Below are 22,626 nucleotides of genomic sequence, written 5' to 3'. Positions count from 1 at the left end.
GTCAATCAGACATCACGTGACGTTCTAGAAGGTTCTATCTCCATTTTTGTCAAAATTGAGTTTTCGACATAATCTGATCCATTAGGTGTTTATTAATGCCTGTGTGGAGTTATCTTTAAAAAAATAAATATGTTTTTTAGTTAGTAATGAATAAAATACAAAGGTTCCATCTCACAAAACATAATGGGATGTAAAAACGTTCACGTGGTGCCACGCAGCAGACTGACGTCATTATCACATCTAGTCACATGCGATTTGCTCCAATCTAAAATATGTCCACTAGTTGGTATATTCCGGTTAATATGTGAAAAAATAGTTCACTTTTTCATAAAAGCACAAAAACTTGGTACACTTGTACAGTTTGGGGTCCTGAACATTTTCAGACGTGGAGCCCTCCTCGCAAAAACTCTTCCTAGTGGCCGTGGCGGGCATTTTCCTTTCCGCCATAGCCGAATAATGTATTTTGCTTCATATCTCCTGAACCAAACATGATAACACAGAACAGGGGGGTATTCCATCAACGTCGCTAAATGAAAATCCAGGCTTATTTTTGATAACTCTCGCGAGACTTGTGAATATGCCTGGATATTTTTAAGAACTCTCGTGAGACCTGTCAGAATAAACCTGGATTTTCCTTTAGTGATGTTGATGGAATACACCCCAGGTGATGTCTACCCCCATGTTTTGAAGGTCAAGGATTACAATGATACCATATACAACATCATAAAATGTTCTGGTGAATAGTTAAGTGGTGATTTGTATCAACACCCAACTAGCACATAAGAGTAGTGAATGTATGATGAATTGAAAGCCAATGTTGGCCAATATACTATCCTCAAGGATTGTGCAGATGTCCAACTATGTCTCTGGTCCAGAGTTTGTACAGTATGTGAAATGAAACTTTTTTTCCCACCATCATCTCCTACATCATTTTGTTCACCATTCCATCTTTCCATCCACCTTTAACAGAAACTGCTTTTTCTGAACTACTTACATGAGATTTGAACTGAGACTGCCAAAAAAGAATGTATAAAAAGCATTCTGTATAACTTTCTGTACAATTCTCAGCCTACAGTAACAGGCATTTAAAAATGACAGTAAATGTAAAAATGTTCAAGTCATGAACCATAGGTTTTCAGTCATTGCTTCTATACATATTGTTTGAGTGACTGTTGCTTTTTGTACTTTGTCCATTTGTAAATCGTTTTTAAATGTTTATACTTGATTTTCAGACTGCCTTTTTTGTACATTAAAATGTATAATCAAACAGTGCAAGCTTTCCCCATGGTGTCTTCAAAACCATGTTTTAAAAGTCTGCAATTGTGTGCTAGCTTTATGAAAAGAAATATCAGCCTATATTGATGGTTACGAAATATTGTGTGGGTGTGCATGTGCACATTTTTTTAACAAAATAAATTAGATATTTTCTAACTTGTTGTGTTGCGGGTCTTTCTCCCTATGCCATTCAGGTATCCTACAAGTGGACTACTTAGGTAGATCGCTGGTCGCTGTTCTCTCAAATCTCATTGACCGACACATATAAAGAATGGCCCACAGGACACTCAATTCTCTATATTTGCTTGATACGTACTGTATTTAAGAATGCAATGACACTGGTAATTCAGTTAATATTTATTTGTTTAAAAACACAACACAAACCCTAACCTTCATCATGATAATGAAAACTGGGAGACAGCCAAAATGACAGCTGCAGTAACAACATTTTCAAACAGTATCATGCAACTTGATCTTAGTAAAAGAACAAAATAAAAAACACAAAATGAAACTTTGCACCGAAGTTTGACAATCTGTAATAAATAATTTCCAAAGAACAATAGTATAAAATAAAATAGAATAGCAGTTCAAATTTGCATAACAAACAAAAGGAAAACAAGTTCACTCCAAAGTGCTCTTCAGGTAGCTGCTGCCCTCTCACAGGTAGTAGAGGAAGTCATCCAGCTTCATGTTGGGCTCTCTGTGGATGCTCTGTCCCACCAGGAAAGCAAGCTTGTGGGCATACTGGCAGGGTGCAGGCACTCGGATGATCCCCTGAAATAATTGAGGGAGACAAAATCAACGACAATTTATGCATCAAAAAACAACTTGCATGCCTGAAATGGGAAAACCATATGTAAATACAGTATGTTTGATTTCATAACCAATATGGATACATCAGTAGGTTTAAGATGTGTTTCAATGTGAACTACACCCTGTTCATGCCTGCATTTGAATTACTGACCAAGAGAATAGTTTAAGCAGACTTTTACCCTGTAATTTTGTGCATTTGTTGTTTTCATTATTCTAAAGTAGACATATCCACACACAAAGAATCATGTTATAAAACAATCTCTGAGTAAATATATCTCGCTTTGAATGCCCTGATGTTCCAAACTCCCAAGATCCCCCCCTCTCTCCCCGTCACAACAGACCTCACACGTTTTGATAGCTATGATGCAGCTGCACACGAAATAATGAAAGTTCGGGTAAACCTCCCCTTTAAAACTACTACTGGAAAGACAACCCAGCATACCTGCCAGTTGAAGTACATGTGGCAGAGTTTGTAGGTCAGTTTCTGCATGTGGTCAGGCTTCAGTCCACTGCTGTCATACACCACATTGTAGTGGGTTGGGGAGACACTTCCCTGTCTAACAGCTTGGCTGACAATGAAGAAGTCGTACCTGAAAATGGGAAATTGCAACTGTAGCCACCGTTTTAAGACTGGATAAAGCAGACATAGCACATCTCTGAAAAAACAACATATTTTCTGAATTGCGTATTGAATCGATACCATTCTGGGCGGGTGACCTCAGTGTCGATGACTGTTCCAGGGGGTGGGTTGGCCATCTTGCCGCCAACTTGGGCAAAGAACCTGGAACTGATCCGCTTCTTCACAACCACCACTGTGAGTTTGGGTCTAGGAGGGGAAGAGAGAAAATACGATCAGAATGATTGGTGATTGAATGTGTTAAAGGGAACCCTGGTTATAGATATGTAGGCCTTAATACGCTCTAATTGCCATCTCGTACTAAAATATGTTGGTAGAAAGACATGAACATTTTTGATTATGTTAGAAATCCTCAATTAAGGTGTAGGTCCTTAAGGTCCTCTTACGTGTAGTCCTTTCCCATGGTGCTGATTGAGTCCAGGATCTGTGGCACTTCGTAGTTGACCACACTCTGCAGCATCCCGTCCCCCACTCCGTCTCTGTAGATAATGATGCGTGAGGGCAGGCACTGGTTGTGCTTCAGCCAGGCCTTCAGTGCACCTGGGAAAGAGAGCCTGCACTTAGGATACTAGGGATCATTCTCATGCTTCTCTGAGGGATTATGTTGAAAAGAAGACTTGGAAGACATTGTTACAATGTGGCAGTCAGTGGTCAATTTTGATATGGTATCTTATTTGAAATGCTTTGTTGTTTCATTGAACTTGCCTTGCAGAGCCACTTTCAAGCCATCCATGATCTCCTGACCACGGCTCTGAACCACACACTTGGAGAACCACCTGGAAAACAAGAGGAATCAGTTGGTACTGGCTACCAACATTGGTGGTAAAGAGCACATTCATAACCCAAGGCCATGCTTCTCCATGCTCATCCACATACCTGGACATGCCCTTGTTGAGACTGGCCACCAGAGCTCCAATGGACCTATTCCCTGCAGCTATGTCGTGGTAGCAGTCAATGCCCACGATCATCAGCTGCTGGAGCTGTGAAACAGAGGCAGGTGAAGTTACACCTTACAAAGTTTGGTTTAGCACATGCTTCTATTGAGATACATGGGGTGGAACATAAGATTGTGGATGGAGATCACATAGGTGTGAAATGTGTGGTTGTAGAAATAGAACACGCTGTAGAAATTGTACCTGCACCCATGTGAGGTAGTCAGTCAGATAAATGTTATCCACATTAAAAAGGGAAAGTTTATCCAAAATTCATGTTCATGTGTATTTCTGGTCAATCCATAATGCATACCGTCTCAAACTATCATCATTTCAAAACGTATCATAGCTATCAAAACTCAAAGTCTATGTTTACTTCCTAAAAAAGCCCCAGAGTTAATATAATCTGGAATCGGGAATCTTGAGCAATTTGGAACATCAGGACTGATGACGGCATTCAAAGCGAGATATCTTGACCGTTTATATATATACTGTATATCTTCATCGTTTTTAATGTGTCTATTGAATAATGAAAACAACAAATAATAAAATTCCACTTTAAACTTATCATGAGCATTGGTCTGTATGTGCACAGCCATTTTTTTTATATATTGGGCCCCAACAACATTTGTGACTTTGGGTTTATTTCAATTCACTGTGCGACTTACTGGGATCTCCACACTCCAGAGCTCTCCTCCCATCTTGCAGTTCATCTGCAGGGCAATCTTGGTGGCCACAGTCATGACGACCTGTTGGCGGGAAAGGGTGCGAGCCAACACACACTGGCTGGGGGTGGGACAGTCCACACACAGGTACTTCTTCACACTGTCATACTTATCCTTCCTGTTGCTGGGGAGGATCACCACCACCTGAGGAGGTAACACACATGCTTTAGTCCTCATTCAACACCTAGAGGTGGTTACCTGGACACAGATTAAGACGATTGCTAGACATGTTATGCTCAGAGACTAACCATCTGGGTGGTCTCTGTAACGTTGTGCTGCAGAGCCCTGAGCAGAGACTCCTGGCGGTCCTCGTACTCCACCCTGTACACAGACCAAAACTGTCAAAGCACTGAGACATCTAACCAATGGGACTTCCACTGATGATACCATGTTCATTTTCAGATAACACCCAAGTATGATTGGCAAAGAATACTCAAGGCTTTGTAAAACACCTGTGGTACAATACTGCAGCTTAAAGTGCTCATTAACTCAAGCTTGGAACCTTAATTCTAGCTGTGCCCATTCACAGCTGGACTCACCGTTGTAATTAACTTAGGTATCATATGTTGCTCCCTGCCACTAGGTGGTGCTATAGCACTGTGTGTGTGTGTGTGTGTGTGTGTGTGTGTGTGTGTGTGTGTGTGTGCCTCCTTCCAGTCTCCTCCAACCCAGAGTGAGAACTCACATAACAGGCCTCTGCATGCGGATGCCCATGGGTGGGGACACCTTATTTAAGCCGTCCAGGAGGGCGTGGGCTACGTCAGCGTTGCGGTGGGTAAAGAACATGATCCAGTTGTCCAGTGGCCGGCTGCTGATCAGGGGGATCCCCCTCATTTCTTTGGACCAGTCTGCTGCCCAAGCGTTGTAGTCGTACTGGGAGACAGAAGAAAAAGGGAAAAAAAGGTTTTTGAGTTTGTTGCAATCACAGATTATGACAGGCATATATACATGCAAATACATGACCAGCAAACATTCTTGTTTGGAGCTAGATCAGTACATGTTGCAGTAAAACAGAAATGTTTAGCAAGAGCTTCAAACTGCAGGTAACAAGTACTGTAATAAGCCACACTGGGGACATCATTTCTGATGTATTCAATACCGATCTGGATCCTTGGATAATCCTCTCAGTAGGGAGGACTCTGCCTGTGAGGTTCAGGAGTTTGTTGTCAAAGTTGAGCCCCCAGGTATTAATTTCAGCCTCAGCCTCAGGGATCCTGCAAGGTGGTCAGTTTTGCAATCAACGTTGTGATATCAATATTGTAACCACTTAAAGCTGGGGTGTAGAGTCAACATTACATCAGTGCAAGGCTGCTCATAGTCAAACCATATAGAGTGTGACGTACTTGTGGATGTTATTGACAAAGCGATTGAGACGCTGCTCCCTCTGCTCTGGGTTCAGTCTGGTGTGGGTGGCCAGGTCCTTCATGATGTTGAAGTCACTGCGCATCTTGTCCGTCAGGCCTATTAAAAGAAGAAAAAAATAGCAGTGTATATAATACTAAAATAAATACTGTCCATAAGTAGTGTTTGTGAGGTTTCTCTAGTGTCAAGTCAGTGGTACCTGTAAGGTAGCAGAACTCAGGGATGAGCATGGCTGGGCCAGGGGGCGGCCCCCCAGAAGGGCCCATCTTCTTCACATGGCTTACCAGAAGGGCCTGCCGGTTGTCGGTGATGTCCAGACTATATTGCTGAATGAAAGTGTTAAATCATAATGAGTTCAGTGGTTACTGTGACACATGGTCAGTGATATGGTCTGATAGTTTAAGTTTATGAGACAACACCTACAGTTTTGTAGTATTCTTTGAAGGAGATGTCAGAGTCCCCTCTCTTGAATGTGTTAGTAGGAGTGTGGTCCCATGCGATATCATCAATCCTGTAGGTCTTGTTATTGTACCTGAGAGAAAAAATTCCCATAGACAGTTGGTTGTTATAAATGTGAATGTTTCTTTGCAACAATGTAAAAGTGGTTATTATAAGGTTGAATAAACATTTAGTTATTTATTTTTTTATAAATATGAATATGCACAAATCTAAGTAGAGCTTAGTGCTTAGTACCTACTCTGCATTACTGTAAAGCGTTACCGTAGAGAAACAACAGTTGTATCTCTGCGTTCATCTAGTGGTGGGTCTTACTTGGTGAGGACAATTTGGCCCACCAGCTCCTTGGTGCAGGCCTCCATGAAGCGCTGGTCCCCACACTGCTGCTTGAGATTGCCCATGAAAGCGAGCACTGTTTCACTGCGCAGCACCTTGTGGCTCACATCCATACTCAGCATGATGCCCGACTCATACTGCAGGATGGTGGTGGTGAAGCCAGGCCAGATGGTCAGTCTGAAGAGCACATGCATACAACATGCCACACAATGAAGGACACAACAACATCTTTATTCTGTCTCTTTTGTCTTTATGGGTAAAACCACTGCCGAGACAGGTAAGGCACAGACCTGTGCTGTGGGATATTGAGTGGTTCATTTGGGTCGTAGTAATGGCGTCCAATTTGTTGCATGTTTAGTATCCGCAGCACCCTAGAACAAACAGAGAAAAACATTTTTACAGACAATGACGGAATAGAGACCGACAGAGAATGAATGAATGAATGGTCTTTATTGTCATTGATATAGTAGGTACCAAACAACGAAATTTGGGAGGGGGGGCTCCCCTGGTGCTAGGAAAAAAACTAAAAACAAGAAGGGAAAAGAGCTGGTTTACATAAATAAAGGCTATGTACACTATCCACTATACTATACTATACAAATTAAAACACTGTGCTGTACTCTATGCTATGCTATACCTATTCTAACATTTCCTATCTCTGAACCTTATGTACCCGAGGGTCGTATTGCACATAGTGTTATTGCACATTCATTTAAAGTGTCGCAGTTTGCAGGTTTGAAATGTTCACAGTTGTGTTTCAGTATTGCACTTGATTTCAATCTAGTAGCTGCCATCAAATTGTCTAGATTGTCCAGGGCCTAGAACCTAGGTCTTTGCTGTGTTCAGGGCCTGAATGGCCCTGGGGTAGAAGCTGAGCTTCAGTCTGTTTGTCCTTGCGAACATGGTCCTGAACCGCCTGTCCGAGGGCAGCCGAGCAAAGAAACGTGAGTTTGTGTCTTATTATAGGTCAACACAACCATAACCTTTCACTGGGTGCTCTGACCTTCTGAAGATGATGTTGTAGAACTGCAGGCACACTAGAGAGGTGGGTGGCAGCTCATTGGTCAGAGTGATCGTGATCTGGACATCCTCTCCATGGTTGGTCCGAGACTGAAGTACAGTCTCCTACAAAATACAATGGAAGCTCTGTGTTAAGGTTTCTCAATGAATTACAATTAGAACATGCTTCTCAAAACAGCATGTGGGAGCTGATCCATCAGCTTTAGATCATACTGTAGTTAGTATGTTTTTCACTCTTGCTCCAACAATTAACAGTTAACTACTTTGACAAGTTCTTACATGCCGTTTGGTAAATTATGATCTTAGTCTATCACAAATCTGAGTGATAGAGCCATCAGAAGAACCGAACCCTCTCGTGTACTGTACCCGGTTCTCAAGTCTGTGAGGCAGGAAGAGGAGGGCTCCATCAAAGGTGCGGGCTGAGCCTAGCGTCTCGTTATGATGATACAAGAGGGCAGAACGCATGCGGCGGGACTCTATGGGGGGCTTGTAGTCCACATGGTACTGGTAAAGCACCCACTGAGGTCGGGAAAGGATGCGGAAGAAGTTGGCTTTCAGTTGAATAGGAGAGCCAGAGGACCCTGAAGACATATCACAGATGACAGCATTATATTACAGAAAACAGAACAATGACATTCTTCTGCAATGGGTTTAATGAGGATTTCATACATGGATGCATCATGTTGTTCATTATTCTAAAACTACACTATAATTGTGACCATGTAATGGCTGGCTAACACACCAGTCTTGGATTTCTTGACATGCTCCATGGCCTGCCTGGTGTTGATTCCTACATCATGGAAATCACCACGGCGTCCACCCCTCTCTCCGATCTTCACCTGCTGAAAGCCTGAAGATATCTTAAGAAGATCTGTGGAAACAAAGGGCAGAGAAATAATGCAGTTTCACTCACTCTCATTTCACATTAAACACATTGATTGAACACATTTCAAATGTAAAATGTTAGGCTTGACTACTGGTATAGGAGAGGAAGAATTAAAAGTAAAAGTGCACTTAAGGCTTGACAGGTAGACCATATGCGCAGAAAGACATGATTAATCAATGCTTGCAGTAACGTTTCTGTTCACTGTTTTCGTTCCCTCAACTCTCAAATCCACTCGCCATGAACAAACATTTGAACAAGTTACAGAAGCAACTGCGTTCCAGACAAACTCGACCTCCGACTCAATGGAACGCATCATACACTGAAAATTCACTGGTGCATATTGAACCGTGGATGGCGAACCATACAGTTCAATATAAACAGAGAACCGTTGCACCCCTAATATGCATTAGCTACTTTAAATGACCATAGAACGCCCCGCGGTGGTGTAGCGGTCTACGCACTGGCCGCTAGTGCATGCTGCCCACCGGGGCCGGGGTTCGTATCCCGGCTCGCCAGATCCAGATATGGCCGAGGCACACGGGAAGCGGCATATTGGCCGGCCGCTTCCGAGGGTGGTATAGGAGTATTTCTGGACTAGGATCCGTCGCGCAACACCGCCCCCTGGGCGCCGGAATAACGGTACTGGGCTCGAGGAGCCAGTCAGCCTAGTCTGCCTGGCGGCCTCCTCTGGGACTGCCGGCCACGGGGTCGTGCGGCGGATCCAATGCAATAGGCAGGGGATAATTGGATGCTACGTTGGGTTAAATTGGCTACCAAATTGGGTGAAAAAGGGATAAAATCTGAAAAACAAATAAAAAAAAAAAAAAAAATGACCATAGAACACAGCACCTTCTGAGGACACAAGTCCCGGGGCAATTTTCTGTCTTCCACGACCCTCAAGTTGACCCTCAGAAGTGGAGTGAACTGGCCGTGCTTCCTCCTGAGGGGGAGCCTTTAAGAAAAAACATTAAAATGTAATCAAAAATACTTTATTGAAAGCCCTTATCAGTTCCTATAATAACTCATGTTTCATATCAACAACACTCCACAAAATTACTGTGAAAACTCATAAAGGTAAGTGAAGTAATCTTAACCACTCAATTAGCAGTGCAAGAGCATTCAAATACAGTCAGAACTGAATTAATGATATGCCTAAAAGCTATTACAGTGACAGAATACAATAGTGACCTTATAAACTCAGCATTACATTACATTTGTTGTCTTCTGGCAGAGATGCCATCATAGGATTATTTAGCCTGATCCATTCTCATCCTATTATATTTATATCGAGGATACACTACACAATTTATAAAAATCTTCATACCGGAAAACCTCTGACATTTTGTGATCACCCTTGCCCAAATGATTGTGTCTTGCTGTTGCTCTCTCCAAGATCAGGGGTTCTCACATCACACATTTTAATTTATACATTTACATAAGATTTGACCATCAAGACCCTACAGTAGCCTCAATTCATACAGCCATGTTGGTACAGCCATGCGTAACGGCGAAATCCTGTGATCAGAATTAATTCCTACAATATGTTGGTAATTGATGTGTATAAGGATTCTTAATGAACTCACCGACAGCGCCCCTGGTGGCCCAGTCTCTTGACCGCGTGCACGACCCCTCGGTCTTGCTCTGGCTCGACCCGTCATGTTAGGGTTTGGGTTAACACTGGAACATACGTCAACATTGGGATTTGAAAATAAGGGATATCCCCCGCACGCCCCCCCCCCCACCACCGTCCACAAACCATACCCCTTACATTTAGACAAGGGGACACAGTCAATCAACCACCTGCTTCAGTGCAACAAGAATTGGGTTAACTAGTTCCTATGATGAAGTAAGTGACTACAACGATGAATTGAGAATCAAGGACCCCAATTGAAATAAGCCAGTGGCTTTCTTGGGTTTTTATCCTGTTAGTTGACCTTGTATGTAATATGTACTTTCATGTACCTACTCCTGCAAATTCTTCTAATAAAGTTTTCAATCAATCAAAAAACAGGTGATCAGAATCAGATACCTGGTTGAAAGTAAAATACTTTGAACATCCCTGCATGAAAACACAAAAGGGCATATCAATTCAGCACATTTATTTATACATTACTTGACACCATGATGTCAATGGGAATTTAAGAGCGGCGCAATGCTACCAGCGATAATTTCAAAACGGAGATAATCGAGGCTGCGTTCGTAAATACGCTCTGGAAATCTGATCACCACTCATGGAATGCCTCTTGTCCAATCAAATTACGTGGTCCCTTTATGACGTTGCACCTAGTGTGCGTTCCGGCGCTCTCAGAGCAAGATTACGAACGCAGCCCAAGAAACGAGAGGAAACAAGTCAACTCCGACATGGATATAACGATTGTGCGCATGCGACAACGTCCAACAATTAAGTGTTAAATGATATTATATGTAGCTAGCTAACTAACTAACCACTTTGTACTTCATACATTAGCTAATGGACTCATCGTTGCTTCTGTTGTCTACAGTTAAAATGCATTGCTTTAGATGTATTAATTACTAACCGGCTAATATTATTGAACATTTAAACATTGCGTCGACTTCACTACGACCACGGACATTTCGGTCCTAACTAGCGCTGCTATGGCGCATCTGTCTTATCACAGTTGCACGACAGTTACAGCTTGTAGAATCCTTACTAATCTGTCTATTCATACACAGGTTGTTCATTTAGAATTAGATCATTATTATTATTATTATTATTATTATTATTATTTACCTTCCAAAGAGAGGTTAAATACAGCTTGTAACAGTCTCTCCACAGTCTCTTCAATCTCACAGTCTCTTCAATCAGGCAGCACGCGCAGGTGTCAATCAGCGACGCGCATGCGCAGGTGTCAATCAGACATCACGTGACGTTCTAGAAGGTTCTATCTCCATTTTTGTCAAAATTGAGTTTTCGACATAATCTGATCCATTAGGTGTTTATTAATGCCTGTGTGGTGTTATCTTTAAAAAAATAAATATGTTTTTTAGTTAGTAATGAATAAAATACAAAGGTTCCATCTCACAAAACATAATGGGATGTAAAAACGTTCACGTGGTGCCACGCAGCAGACTGACGTCATTATCACATCTAGTCACATGCGATTTGCTCCAATCTAAAATATGTCCACTAGTTGGTATATTCCGGTTAATATGTGAAAAAATAGTTCACTTTTTCATAAAAGCACAAAACTTGGTACACTTGTACAGTTTGGGGTCCTGAACATTTTCAGACGTGGAGCCCTCCTCGCAAAAACTCCTCCTAGTGGCCGTGGCGGGCATTTTCCTTTCCGCCATAGCCGAATAATGTATTTTGCTTCATATCTCCTGAACCAAACATGATAACACAGAACAGGGGGGTATTCCATCAACGTCGCTAAATGAAAATCCAGGCTTATTTTTGATAACTCTCGCGAGACTTATGAATATGCCTGGATATTTTTAAGAACTCTCGTGAGACCTGTCAGAATAAACCTGGATTTTCCTTTAGTGATGTTGATGGAATACACCCCAGGTGATGTCTACCGCCATGTTTTGAAGGTCAAGGATTACAATGATACCATATACAACATCATAAAATGTTCTGGTGAATAGTTAAGTGGTGATTTGTATCAACACCCAACTAGCACATAAGAGTAGTGAATGTATGATGAATTGAAAGCCAATGTTGGCCAATATACTATCCTCAAGGATTGTGCAGATGTCCAACTATGTCTCTGGTCCAGAGTTTGTACAGTATGTGAAATGAAACTTTTTTTCCCACCATCATCTCCTACATCATTTTGTTCACCATTCCATCTTTCCATCCACCTTTAACAGAAACTGCTTTTTCTGAACTACTTACATGAGATTTGAACTGAGACTGCCAAAAAAGAATGTATAAAAAGCATTCTGTATAACTTTCTGTACAATTCTCAGCCTACAGTAACAGGCATTTAAAAATGACAGTAAATGTAAAAATGTTCAAGTCATGAACCATAGGTTTTCAGTCATTGCTTCTATACATATTGTTTGAGTGACTGTTGCTTTTTGTACTTTGTCCATTTGTAAATTGTTTTTAAATGTTTATACTTGATTTTCAGACTGCCTTTTTTGTACATTAAAATGTATAATCAAACAGTGCAAGCTTTCCCCATGGTGTCTTCAAAACCATGTTTTAAAAGTCTGCAATTGTGTGCTAGCTTTATGAAAAGAAATATCAGCCTATATTGATGGTTACGAAATATTGTGTGGGTGTGCATGTGCACATTTTTTTAACAAAATAAATTAGATATTTTCTAACTTGTTGTGTTGCGGGTCTTTCTCCCTATGCCATTCAGGTATCCTACAAGTGGACTACTTAGGTAGATCGCTGGTCGCTGTTCTCTCAAATCTCATTGACCGACACATATAAAGAATGGCCCACAGGACACTCAATTCTCTATATTTGCTTGATACGTACTGTATTTAAGAATGCAATGACACTGGTAATTCAGTTAATATTTATTTGTTTAAAAACACAACACAAACCCTAACCTTCATCATGATAATGAAAACTGGGAGACAGCCAAAATGACAGCTGCAGTAACAACATTTTCAAACAGTATCATGCAACTTGATCTTAGTAAAAGAACAAAATAAAAAACACAAAATGAAACTTTGCACCGAAGTTTGACAATCTGTAATAAATAATTTCCAAAGAACAATAGTATAAAATAAAATAGAATAGCAGTTCAAATTTGCATAACAAACAAAAGGAAAACAAGTTCACTCCAAAGTGCTCTTCAGGTAGCTGCTGCCCTCTCACAGGTAGTAGAGGAAGTCATCCAGCTTCATGTTGGGCTCTCTGTGGATGCTCTGTCCCACCAGGAAAGCAAGCTTGTGGGCATACTGGCAGGGTGCAGGCACTCGGATGATCCCCTGAAATAATTGAGGGAGACAAAATCAACGACAATTTATGCATCAAAAAACAACTTGCATGCCTGAAATGGGAAAACCATATGTAAATACAGTATGTTTGATTTCATAACCAATATGGATACATCAGTAGGTTTAAGATGTGTTTCAATGTGAACTACACCCTGTTCATGCCTGCATTTGAATTACTGACCAAGAGAATAGTTTAAGCAGACTTTTACCCTGTAATTTTGTGCATTTGTTGTTTTCATTATTCTAAAGTAGACATATCCACACACAAAGAATCATGTTATAAAACAATCTCTGAGTAAATATATCTCGCTTTGAATGCCCTGATGTTCCAAACTCCCAAGATCCCCCCCTCTCTCCCCGTCACAACAGACCTCACACGTTTTGATAGCTATGATGCAGCTGCACACGAAATAATGAAAGTTCGGGTAAACCTCCCCTTTAAAACTACTACTGGAAAGACAACCCAGCATACCTGCCAGTTGAAGTACATGTGGCAGAGTTTGTAGGTCAGTTTCTGCATGTGGTCAGGCTTCAGTCCACTGCTGTCATACACCACATTGTAGTGGGTTGGGGAGACGCTTCCCTGTCTAACAGCTTGGCTGACAATGAAGAAGTCGTACCTGAAAATGGGAAATTGCAACTGTAGCCACCGTTTTAAGACTGGATAAAGCAGACATAGCACATCTCTGAAAAAACAACATATTTTCTGAATTGCGTATTGAATCGATACCATTCTGGGCGGGTGACCTCAGTGTCGATGACTGTTCCAGGGGGTGGGTTGGCCATCTTGCCGCCAACTTGGGCAAAGAACCTGGAACTGATCCGCTTCTTCACAACCACCACTGTGAGTTTGGGTCTAGGAGGGGAAGAGAGAAAATACGATCAGAATGATTGGTGATTGAATGTGTTAAAGGGAACCCTGGTTATAGATATGTAGGCCTTAATACGCTCTAATTGCCATCTCGTACTAAAATATGTTGGTAGAAAGACATGAACATTTTTGATTATGTTAGAAATCCTCAATTAAGGTGTAGGTCCTTAAGGTCCTCTTACGTGTAGTCCTTTCCCATGGTGCTGATTGAGTCCAGGATCTGTGGCACTTCGTAGTTGACCACACTCTGCAGCATCCCGTCCCCCACTCCGTCTCTGTAGATAATGATGCGTGAGGGCAGGCACTGGTTGTGCTTCAGCCAGGCCTTCAGTGCACCTGGGAAAGAGAGCCTGCACTTAGGATACTAGGGATCATTCTCATGCTTCTCTGAGGGATTATGTTGAAAAGAAGACTTGGAAGACATTGTTACAATGTGGCAGTCAGTGGTCAATTTTGATATGGTATCTTATTTGAAATGCTTTGTTGTTTCATTGAACTTGCCTTGCAGAGCCACTTTCAAGCCATCCATGATCTCCTGACCACGGCTCTGAACCACACACTTGGAGAACCACCTGGAAAACAAGAGGAATCAGTTGGTACTGGCTACCAACATTGGTGGTAAAGAGCACATTCATAACCCAAGGCCATGCTTCTCCATGCTCATCCACATACCTGGACATGCCCTTGTTGAGACTGGCCACCAGAGCTCCAATGGACCTATTCCCTGCAGCTATGTCGTGGTAGCAGTCAATGCCCACGATCATCAGCTGCTGGAGCTGTGAAACAGAGGCAGGTGAAGTTACACCTTACAAAGTTTGGTTTAGCACATGCTTCTATTGAGATACATGGGGTGGAACATAAGATTGTGGATGGAGATCACATAGGTGTGAAATGTGTGGTTGTAGAAATAGAACACGCTGTAGAAATTGTACCTGCACCCATGTGAGGTAGTCAGTCAGATAAATGTTATCCACATTAAAAAGGGAAAGTTTATCCAAAATTCATGTTCATGTGTATTTCTGGTCAATCCATAATGCATACCGTCTCAAACTATCATCATTTCAAAACGTATCATAGCTATCAAAACTCAAAGTCTATGTTTACTTCCTAAAAAAGCCCCAGAGTTAATATAATCTGGAATCGGGAATCTTGAGCAATTTGGAACATCAGGACTGATGACGGCATTCAAAGCGAGATATCTTGACCGTTTATATATATACTGTATATCTTCATCGTTTTTAATGTGTCTATTGAATAATGAAAACAACAAATAATAAAATTCCACTTTAAACTTATCATGAGCATTGGTCTGTATGTGCACAGCCATTTTTTTTATATATTGGGCCCCAACAACATTTGTGACTTTGGGTTTATTTCAATTCACTGTGCGACTTACTGGGATCTCCACACTCCAGAGCTCTCCTCCCATCTTGCAGTTCATCTGCAGGGCAATCTTGGTGGCCACAGTCATGACGACCTGTTGGCGGGAAAGGGTGCGAGCCAACACACACTGGCTGGGGGTGGGACAGTCCACACACAGGTACTTCTTCACACTGTCATACTTATCCTTCCTGTTGCTGGGGAGGATCACCACCACCTGAGGAGGTAACACACATGCTTTAGTCCTCATTCAACACCTAGAGGTGGTTACCTGGACACAGATTAAGACGATTGCTAGACATGTTATGCTCAGAGACTAACCATCTGGGTGGTCTCTGTAACGTTGTGCTGCAGAGCCCTGAGCAGAGACTCCTGGCGGTCCTCGTACTCCACCCTGTACACAGACCAAAACTGTCAAAGCACTGAGACATCTAACCAATGGGACTTCCACTGATGATACCATGTTCATTTTCAGATAACACCCAAGTATGATTGGCAAAGAATACTCAAGGCTTTGTAAAACACCTGTGGTACAATACTGCAGCTTAAAGTGCTCATTAACTCAAGCTTGGAACCTTAATTCTAGCTGTGCCCATTCACAGCTGGACTCACCGTTGTAATTAACTTAGGTATCATATGTTGCTCCCTGCCACTAGGTGGTGCTATAGCACTGTGTGTGTGTGTGTGTGTGTGTGTGTGTGTGTGTGTGTGTGTGTGTGTGTGCCTCCTTCCAGTCTCCTCCAACCCAGAGTGAGAACTCACATAACAGGCCTCTGCATGCGGATGCCCATGGGTGGGGACACCTTATTTAAGCCGTCCAGGAGGGCGTGGGCTACGTCAGCGTTGCGGTGGGTAAAGAACATGATCCAGTTGTCCAGTGGCCGGCTGCTGATCAGGGGGATCCCCCTCATTTCTTTGGACCAGTCTGCTGCCCAAGCGTTGTAGTCGTACTGGGAGACAGAAGAAAAAGGAAAAAAAAGGTTTTTGAGTTTGTTGCAATCACAGATTATGACAGGCATATATACATGCAAATACATGACCAGCAAACATTCTTGTTTGGAGCTAGATCAGTACATGTTGCAGTAAAACAGAAATGTTTAGCAAGAGCTTCAAACTGCAGGTAACAAGTACTGTAATAAGCCACACTGGGGACATCATTTCTGATGTATTCAATACCGATCTGGATCCTTGGATAATCCTCTCAGTAGGGAGGACTCTGCCTGTGAGGTTCAGGAGTTTGTTGTCAAAGTTGAGCCCCCAGGTATTAATTTCAGCCTCAGCCTCAGGGATCCTGCAAGGTGGTCAGTTTTGCAATCAACGTTGTGATATCAATATTGTAACCACTTAAAGCTGGGGTGTAGAGTCAACATTACATCAGTGCAAGGCTGCTCATAGTCAAACCATATAGAGTGTGACGTACTTGTGGATGTTATTGACAAAGCGATTGAGACGCTGCTCCCTCTGCTCTGGGTTCAGTCTGGTGTGGGTGGCCAGGTCCTTCATGATGTTGAAGTCACTGCGCATCTTGTCCGTCAGGCCTATTAAAAGAAGAAAAAAATAGCAGTGTATATAATACTAAAATAAATACTGTCCATAAGTAGTGTTTGTGAGGTTTCTCTAGTGTCAAGTCAGTGGTACCTGTAAGGTAGCAGAACTCAGGGATGAGCATGGCTGGGCCAGGGGGCGGCCCCCCAGAAGGGCCCATCTTCTTCACATGGCTTACCAGAAGGGCCTGCCGGTTGTCGGTGATGTCCAGACTATATTGCTGAATGAAAGTGTTAAATCATAATGAGTTCAGTGGTTACTGTGACACATGGTCAGTGATATGGTCTGATAGTTTAAGTTTATGAGACAACACCTACAGTTTTGTAGTATTCTTTGAAGGAGATGTCAGAGTCCCCTCTCTTGAATGTGTTAGTAGGAGTGTGGTCCCATGCGATATCATCAATCCTGTAGGTCTTGTTATTGTACCTGAGAGAAAAAATTCCCATAGACAGTTGGTTGTTATAAATGTGAATGTTTCTTTGCAACAATGTAAAAGTGGTTATTATAAGGTTGAATAAACATTTAGTTATTTATTTTTTTATAAATATGAATATGCACAAATCTAAGTAGAGCTTAGTGCTTAGTACCTACTCTGCATTACTGTAAAGCGTTACCGTAGAGAAACAACAGTTGTATCTCTGCGTTCATCTAGTGGTGGGTCTTACTTGGTGAGGACAATTTGGCCCACCAGCTCCTTGGTGCAGGCCTCCATGAAGCGCTGGTCCCCACACTGCTGCTTGAGATTGCCCATGAAAGCGAGCACTGTTTCACTGCGCAGCACCTTGTGGCTCACATCCATACTCAGCATGATGCCCGACTCATACTGCAGGATGGTGGTGGTGAAGCCAGGCCAGATGGTCAGTCTGAAGAGCACATGCATACAACATGCCACACAATGAAGGACACAACAACATCTTTATTCTGTCTCTTTTGTCTTTATGGGTAAAACCACTGCCGAGACAGGTAAGGCACAGACCTGTGCTGTGGGATATTGAGTGGTTCATTTGGGTCGTAGTAATGGCGTCCAATTTGTTGCATGTTTAGTATCCGCAGCACCCTAGAACAAACAGAGAAAAACATTTTTACAGACAATGACGGAATAGAGACCGACAGAGAATGAATGAATGAATGGTCTTTATTGTCATTGATATAGTAGGTACCAAACAACGAAATTTGGGAGGGGGGGCTCCCCTGGTGCTAGGAAAAAAACTAAAAACAAGAAGGGAAAAGAGCTGGTTTACATAAATAAAGGCTATGTACACTATCCACTATACTATACTATACAAATTAAAACACTGTGCTGTACTCTATGCTATGCTATACCTATTCTAACATTTCCTATCTCTGAACCTTATGTACCCGAGGGTTGTCATATTGCACATAGTGTTATTGCACATTCATTTAAAGTGTCGCAGTTTGCAGGTTTGAAATGTTCACAGTTGTGTTTCAGTATTGCACTTGATTTCAATCTAGTAGCTGCCATCAAATTGTCTAGATTGTCCAGGGCCTAGAACCTAGGTCTTTGCTGTGTTCAGGGCCTGAATGGCCCTGGGGTAGAAGCTGAGCTTCAGTCTGTTTGTCCTTGCGAACATGGTCCTGAACCGCCTGTCCGAGGGCAGCCGAGCAAAGAAACGTGAGTTTGTGTCTTATTATAGGTCAACACAACCATAACCTTTCACTGGGTGCTCTGACCTTCTGAAGATGATGTTGTAGAACTGCAGGCACACTGGAGAGGTGGGTGGCAGCTCATTGGTCAGAGTGATCGTGATCTGGACATCCTCTCCATGGTTGGTCCGAGACTGAAGTACAGTCTCCTACAAAATACAATGGAAGCTCTGTGTTAAGGTTTCTCAATGAATTACAATTAGAACATGCTTCTCAAAACAGCATGTGGGAGCTGATCCATCAGCTTTAGATCATACTGTAGTTAGTATGTTTTTCACTCTTGCTCCAACAATTAACAGTTAACTACTTTGACAAGTTCTTACATGCCGTTTGGTAAATTATGATCTTAGTCTATCACAAATCTGAGTGATAGAGCCATCAGAAGAACCGAACCCTCTCGTGTACTGTACCCGGTTCTCAAGTCTGTGAGGCAGGAAGAGGAGGGCTCCATCAAAGGTGCGGGCTGAGCCTAGCGTCTCGTTATGATGATACAAGAGGGCAGAACGCATGCGGCGGGACTCTATGGGGGGCTTGTAGTCCACATGGTACTGGTAAAGCACCCACTGAGGTCGGGAAAGGATGCGGAAGAAGTTGGCTTTCAGTTGAATAGGAGAGCCAGAGGACCCTGAAGACATATCACAGATGACAGCATTATATTACAGAAAACAGAACAATGACATTCTTCTGCAATGGGTTTAATGAGGATTTCATACATGGATGCATCATGTTGTTCATTATTCTAAAACTACACTATAATTGTGACCATGTAATGGCTGGCTAACACACCAGTCTTGGATTTCTTGACATGCTCCATGGCCTGCCTGGTGTTGATTCCTACATCATGGAAATCACCACGGCGTCCACCCCTCTCTCCGATCTTCACCTGCTGAAAGCCTGAAGATATCTTAAGAAGATCTGTGGAAACAAAGGGCAGAGAAATAATGCAGTTTCACTCACTCTCATTTCACATTAAACACATTGATTGAACACATTTCAAATGTAAAATGTTAGGCTTGACTACTGGTATAGGAGAGGAAGAATTAAAAGTAAAAGTGCACTTAAGGCTTGACAGGTAGACCATATGCGCAGAAAGACATGATTAATCAATGCTTGCAGTAACGTTTCTGTTCACTGTTTTCGTTCCCTCAACTCTCAAATCCACTCGCCATGAACAAACATTTGAACAAGTTACAGAAGCAACTGCGTTCCAGACAAACTCGACCTCCGACTCAATGGAACGCATCATACACTGAAAATTCACTGGTGCATATTGAACCGTGGATGGCGAACCATACAGTTCAATATAAACAGAGAACCGTTGCACCCCTAATATGCATTAGCTACTTTAAATGACCATAGAACACAGCACCTTCTGAGGACACAAGTCCCGGGGCAATTTTCTGTCTTCCACGACCCTCAAGTTGACCCTCAGAAGTGGAGTGAACTGGCCGTGCTTCCTCCTGAGGGGGAGCCTTTAAGAAAAAACATTAAAATGTAATCAAAAATACTTTATTGAAAGCCCTTACCAGTTCCTATAATAACTCATGTTTCATATCAACAACACTCCACAAAATTACTGTGAAAACTCATAAAGGTAAGTGAAGTAATCTTAACCACTCAATTAGCAGTGCAAGAGCATTCAAATACAGTCAGAACTGAATTAATGATATGCCTAAAAGCTATTACAGTGACAGAATACAATAGTGACCTTATAAATTCAGCATTACATTACATTTGTTGTCTTCTGGCAGAGATGCCATCATAGGATTATTTAGCCTGATCCATTCTCATCCTATTATATTTATATCGAGGATACACTACACAATTTATAAAAATCTTCATACCGGAAAACCTCTGACATTTTGTGATCACCCTTGCCCAAATGATTGTGTCTTGCTGTTGCTCTCTCCAAGATCAGGGGTTCTCACATCACACATTTTAATTTATACATTTACATAAGATTTGACCATCAAGACCCTACAGTAGCCTCAATTCATACAGCCATGTTGGTACAGCCATGCGTAACGGCGAAATCCTGTGATCAGAATTAATTCCTACAATATGTTGGTAATTGATGTGTATAAGGATTCTTAATGAACTCACCGACAGCGCCCCTGGTGGCCCAGTCTCTTGACCGCGTGCACGACCCCTCGGTCTTGCTCTGGCTCGACCCGTCATGTTAGGGTTTGGGTTAACACTGGAACATACGTCAACATTGGGATTTGAAAATAAGGGATATCCCCCGCACGCCCCCCCCCCCCCCCCCCCACCACCGTCCACAAACCATACCCCTTACATTTAGACAAGGGGACACAGTCAATCAACCACCTGCTTCAGTGCAACAAGAATTGGGTTAACTAGTTCCTATGATGAAGTAAGTGACTACAACGATGAATTGAGAATCAAGGACCCCAATTGAAATAAGCCAGTGGCTTTCTTGGGTTTTTATCCTGTTAGTTGACCTTGTATGTAATATGTACTTTCATGTACCTACTCCTGCAAATTCTTCTAATAAAGTTTTCAATCAATCAAAAAACAGGTGATCAGAATCAGATACCTGGTTGAAAGTAAAATACTTTGAACATCCCTGCATGAAAACACAAAAGGGCATATCAATTCAGCACATTTATTTATACATTACTTGACACCATGATGTCAATGGGAATTTAAGAGCGGCGCAATGCTACCAGCGATAATTTCAAAACGGAGATAATCGAGGCTGCGTTCGTAAATACGCTCTGGAAATCTGATCACCACTCATGGAATGCCTCTTGTCCAATCAAATTACGTGGTTTCTTTATGACGTTGCACCTAGTGTGCGTTCCGGCGCTCTCAGAGCAAGATTACGAACGCAGCCCAAGAAACGAGAGGAAACAAGTCAACTCCGACATGGATATAACGATTGTGCGCATGCGACAACGTCCAACAATTAAGTGTTAAATGATATTATATTATAGGTTAAAAATACGGGAGATGTATGGGAAAATATTTAAACGGGAGCACAACGGGAAATAAAGGTAAAATACGGGAGAATCCCGGGAAAAACGGGAGGGTTGACAGAATGCACTGGAATGGAACTGGAAGAAACATACAAATTAAACTTCTCATTCTACAATGTTAACATAGCAAAGTTTGACATGACCACCACGTGTACATTTGAACACAGTTAAAGACAGTCACGAGCACATGTCCTGACCACAGTCGTGACCACATACTGGTGCAAAGTGCTGCTGCAGGAGGCAAGAGACCAGACGTAGCTAGCTAACTAACTAACCACTTTGTACTTCATACATTAGCTAATGGACTCATCGTTGCTTCTGTTGTCTACAGTTAAAATTCATTGCTTTAGATGTATTAATTACTAACCGGCTAATATTATTGAACATTTAAACATTGCGTCGACTTCACTACGACCACGGACATTTCGGTCCTAACTAGCGCTGCTATGGCGCATCTGTCTTATCACAGTTGCACGACAGTTACAGCTTGTAGAATCCTTACTAATCTGTCTATTCATACACAGGTTGTTCATTTAGAATTAGATCATTATTATTATTATTATTATTATTATTTACCTTCCAAAGAGAGGTTAAATACAGCTTGTAACAGTCTCTCCACAGTCTCTTCAATCTCACAGTCTCTTCAATCAGGCAGCACGCGCAGGTGTCAATCAGCGACGCGCATGCGCAGGTGTCAATCAGACATCACGTGACGTTCTAGAAGGTTCTATCTCCATTTTTGTCAAAATTGAGTTTTCGACATAATCTGATCCATTAGGTGTTTATTAATGCCTGTGT

The 22,626-nt window shown here is 42.1% G+C and overlaps 2 protein-coding genes across 2 annotated transcripts; both read right to left on the bottom strand.

The window, feature by feature from the left end:
- Positions 1–1,932: 1,932 nt before the first annotated feature.
- Positions 1,933–10,100, bottom strand: LOC308161786 (piwi-like protein 1; the record flags this gene model as incomplete). The annotated part of the gene is made up of 20 exons (XM_080535858.1): positions 1,933–2,049; positions 2,531–2,678; positions 2,789–2,914; positions 3,112–3,265; positions 3,431–3,501; positions 3,602–3,705; positions 4,326–4,526; positions 4,631–4,703; positions 5,068–5,255; positions 5,482–5,596; positions 5,726–5,843; positions 5,944–6,070; positions 6,168–6,276; positions 6,516–6,713; positions 6,827–6,907; positions 7,540–7,661; positions 7,923–8,137; positions 8,299–8,427; positions 9,292–9,394; positions 10,026–10,100. 20 exons carry the CDS (start codon positions 10,098–10,100, stop codon positions 1,933–1,935), a joined length of 2,574 nt encoding a protein of 857 aa, XP_080391984.1.
- A 3,142-nt stretch (positions 10,101–13,242) lies between these two features.
- Positions 13,243–21,007, bottom strand: LOC308161985 (piwi-like protein 1; the record flags this gene model as incomplete). Its single annotated transcript, XM_080536064.1, has 20 exons — positions 13,243–13,359; positions 13,841–13,988; positions 14,099–14,224; positions 14,422–14,575; positions 14,741–14,811; positions 14,912–15,015; positions 15,636–15,836; positions 15,941–16,013; positions 16,382–16,569; positions 16,796–16,910; positions 17,040–17,157; positions 17,258–17,384; positions 17,482–17,590; positions 17,830–18,027; positions 18,141–18,221; positions 18,857–18,978; positions 19,240–19,454; positions 19,616–19,744; positions 20,199–20,301; positions 20,933–21,007. 20 exons carry the CDS (start codon positions 21,005–21,007, stop codon positions 13,243–13,245), a joined length of 2,574 nt encoding a protein of 857 aa, XP_080392190.1.
- Positions 21,008–22,626: the final 1,619 nt, after the last annotated feature.

The sequence above is a fragment of the Nansenia antarctica genome (assembly GCF_963989245.1).
Source record: "Nansenia antarctica genome assembly, chromosome: 7".
In the NCBI taxonomy this organism is placed as follows: Eukaryota; Metazoa; Chordata; class Actinopteri; order Argentiniformes; family Microstomatidae; genus Nansenia; species Nansenia antarctica.
The sequence above is the reverse complement of the archived record's forward strand: the minus strand, read 5'-3'. Positions and strand labels throughout refer to the sequence as shown.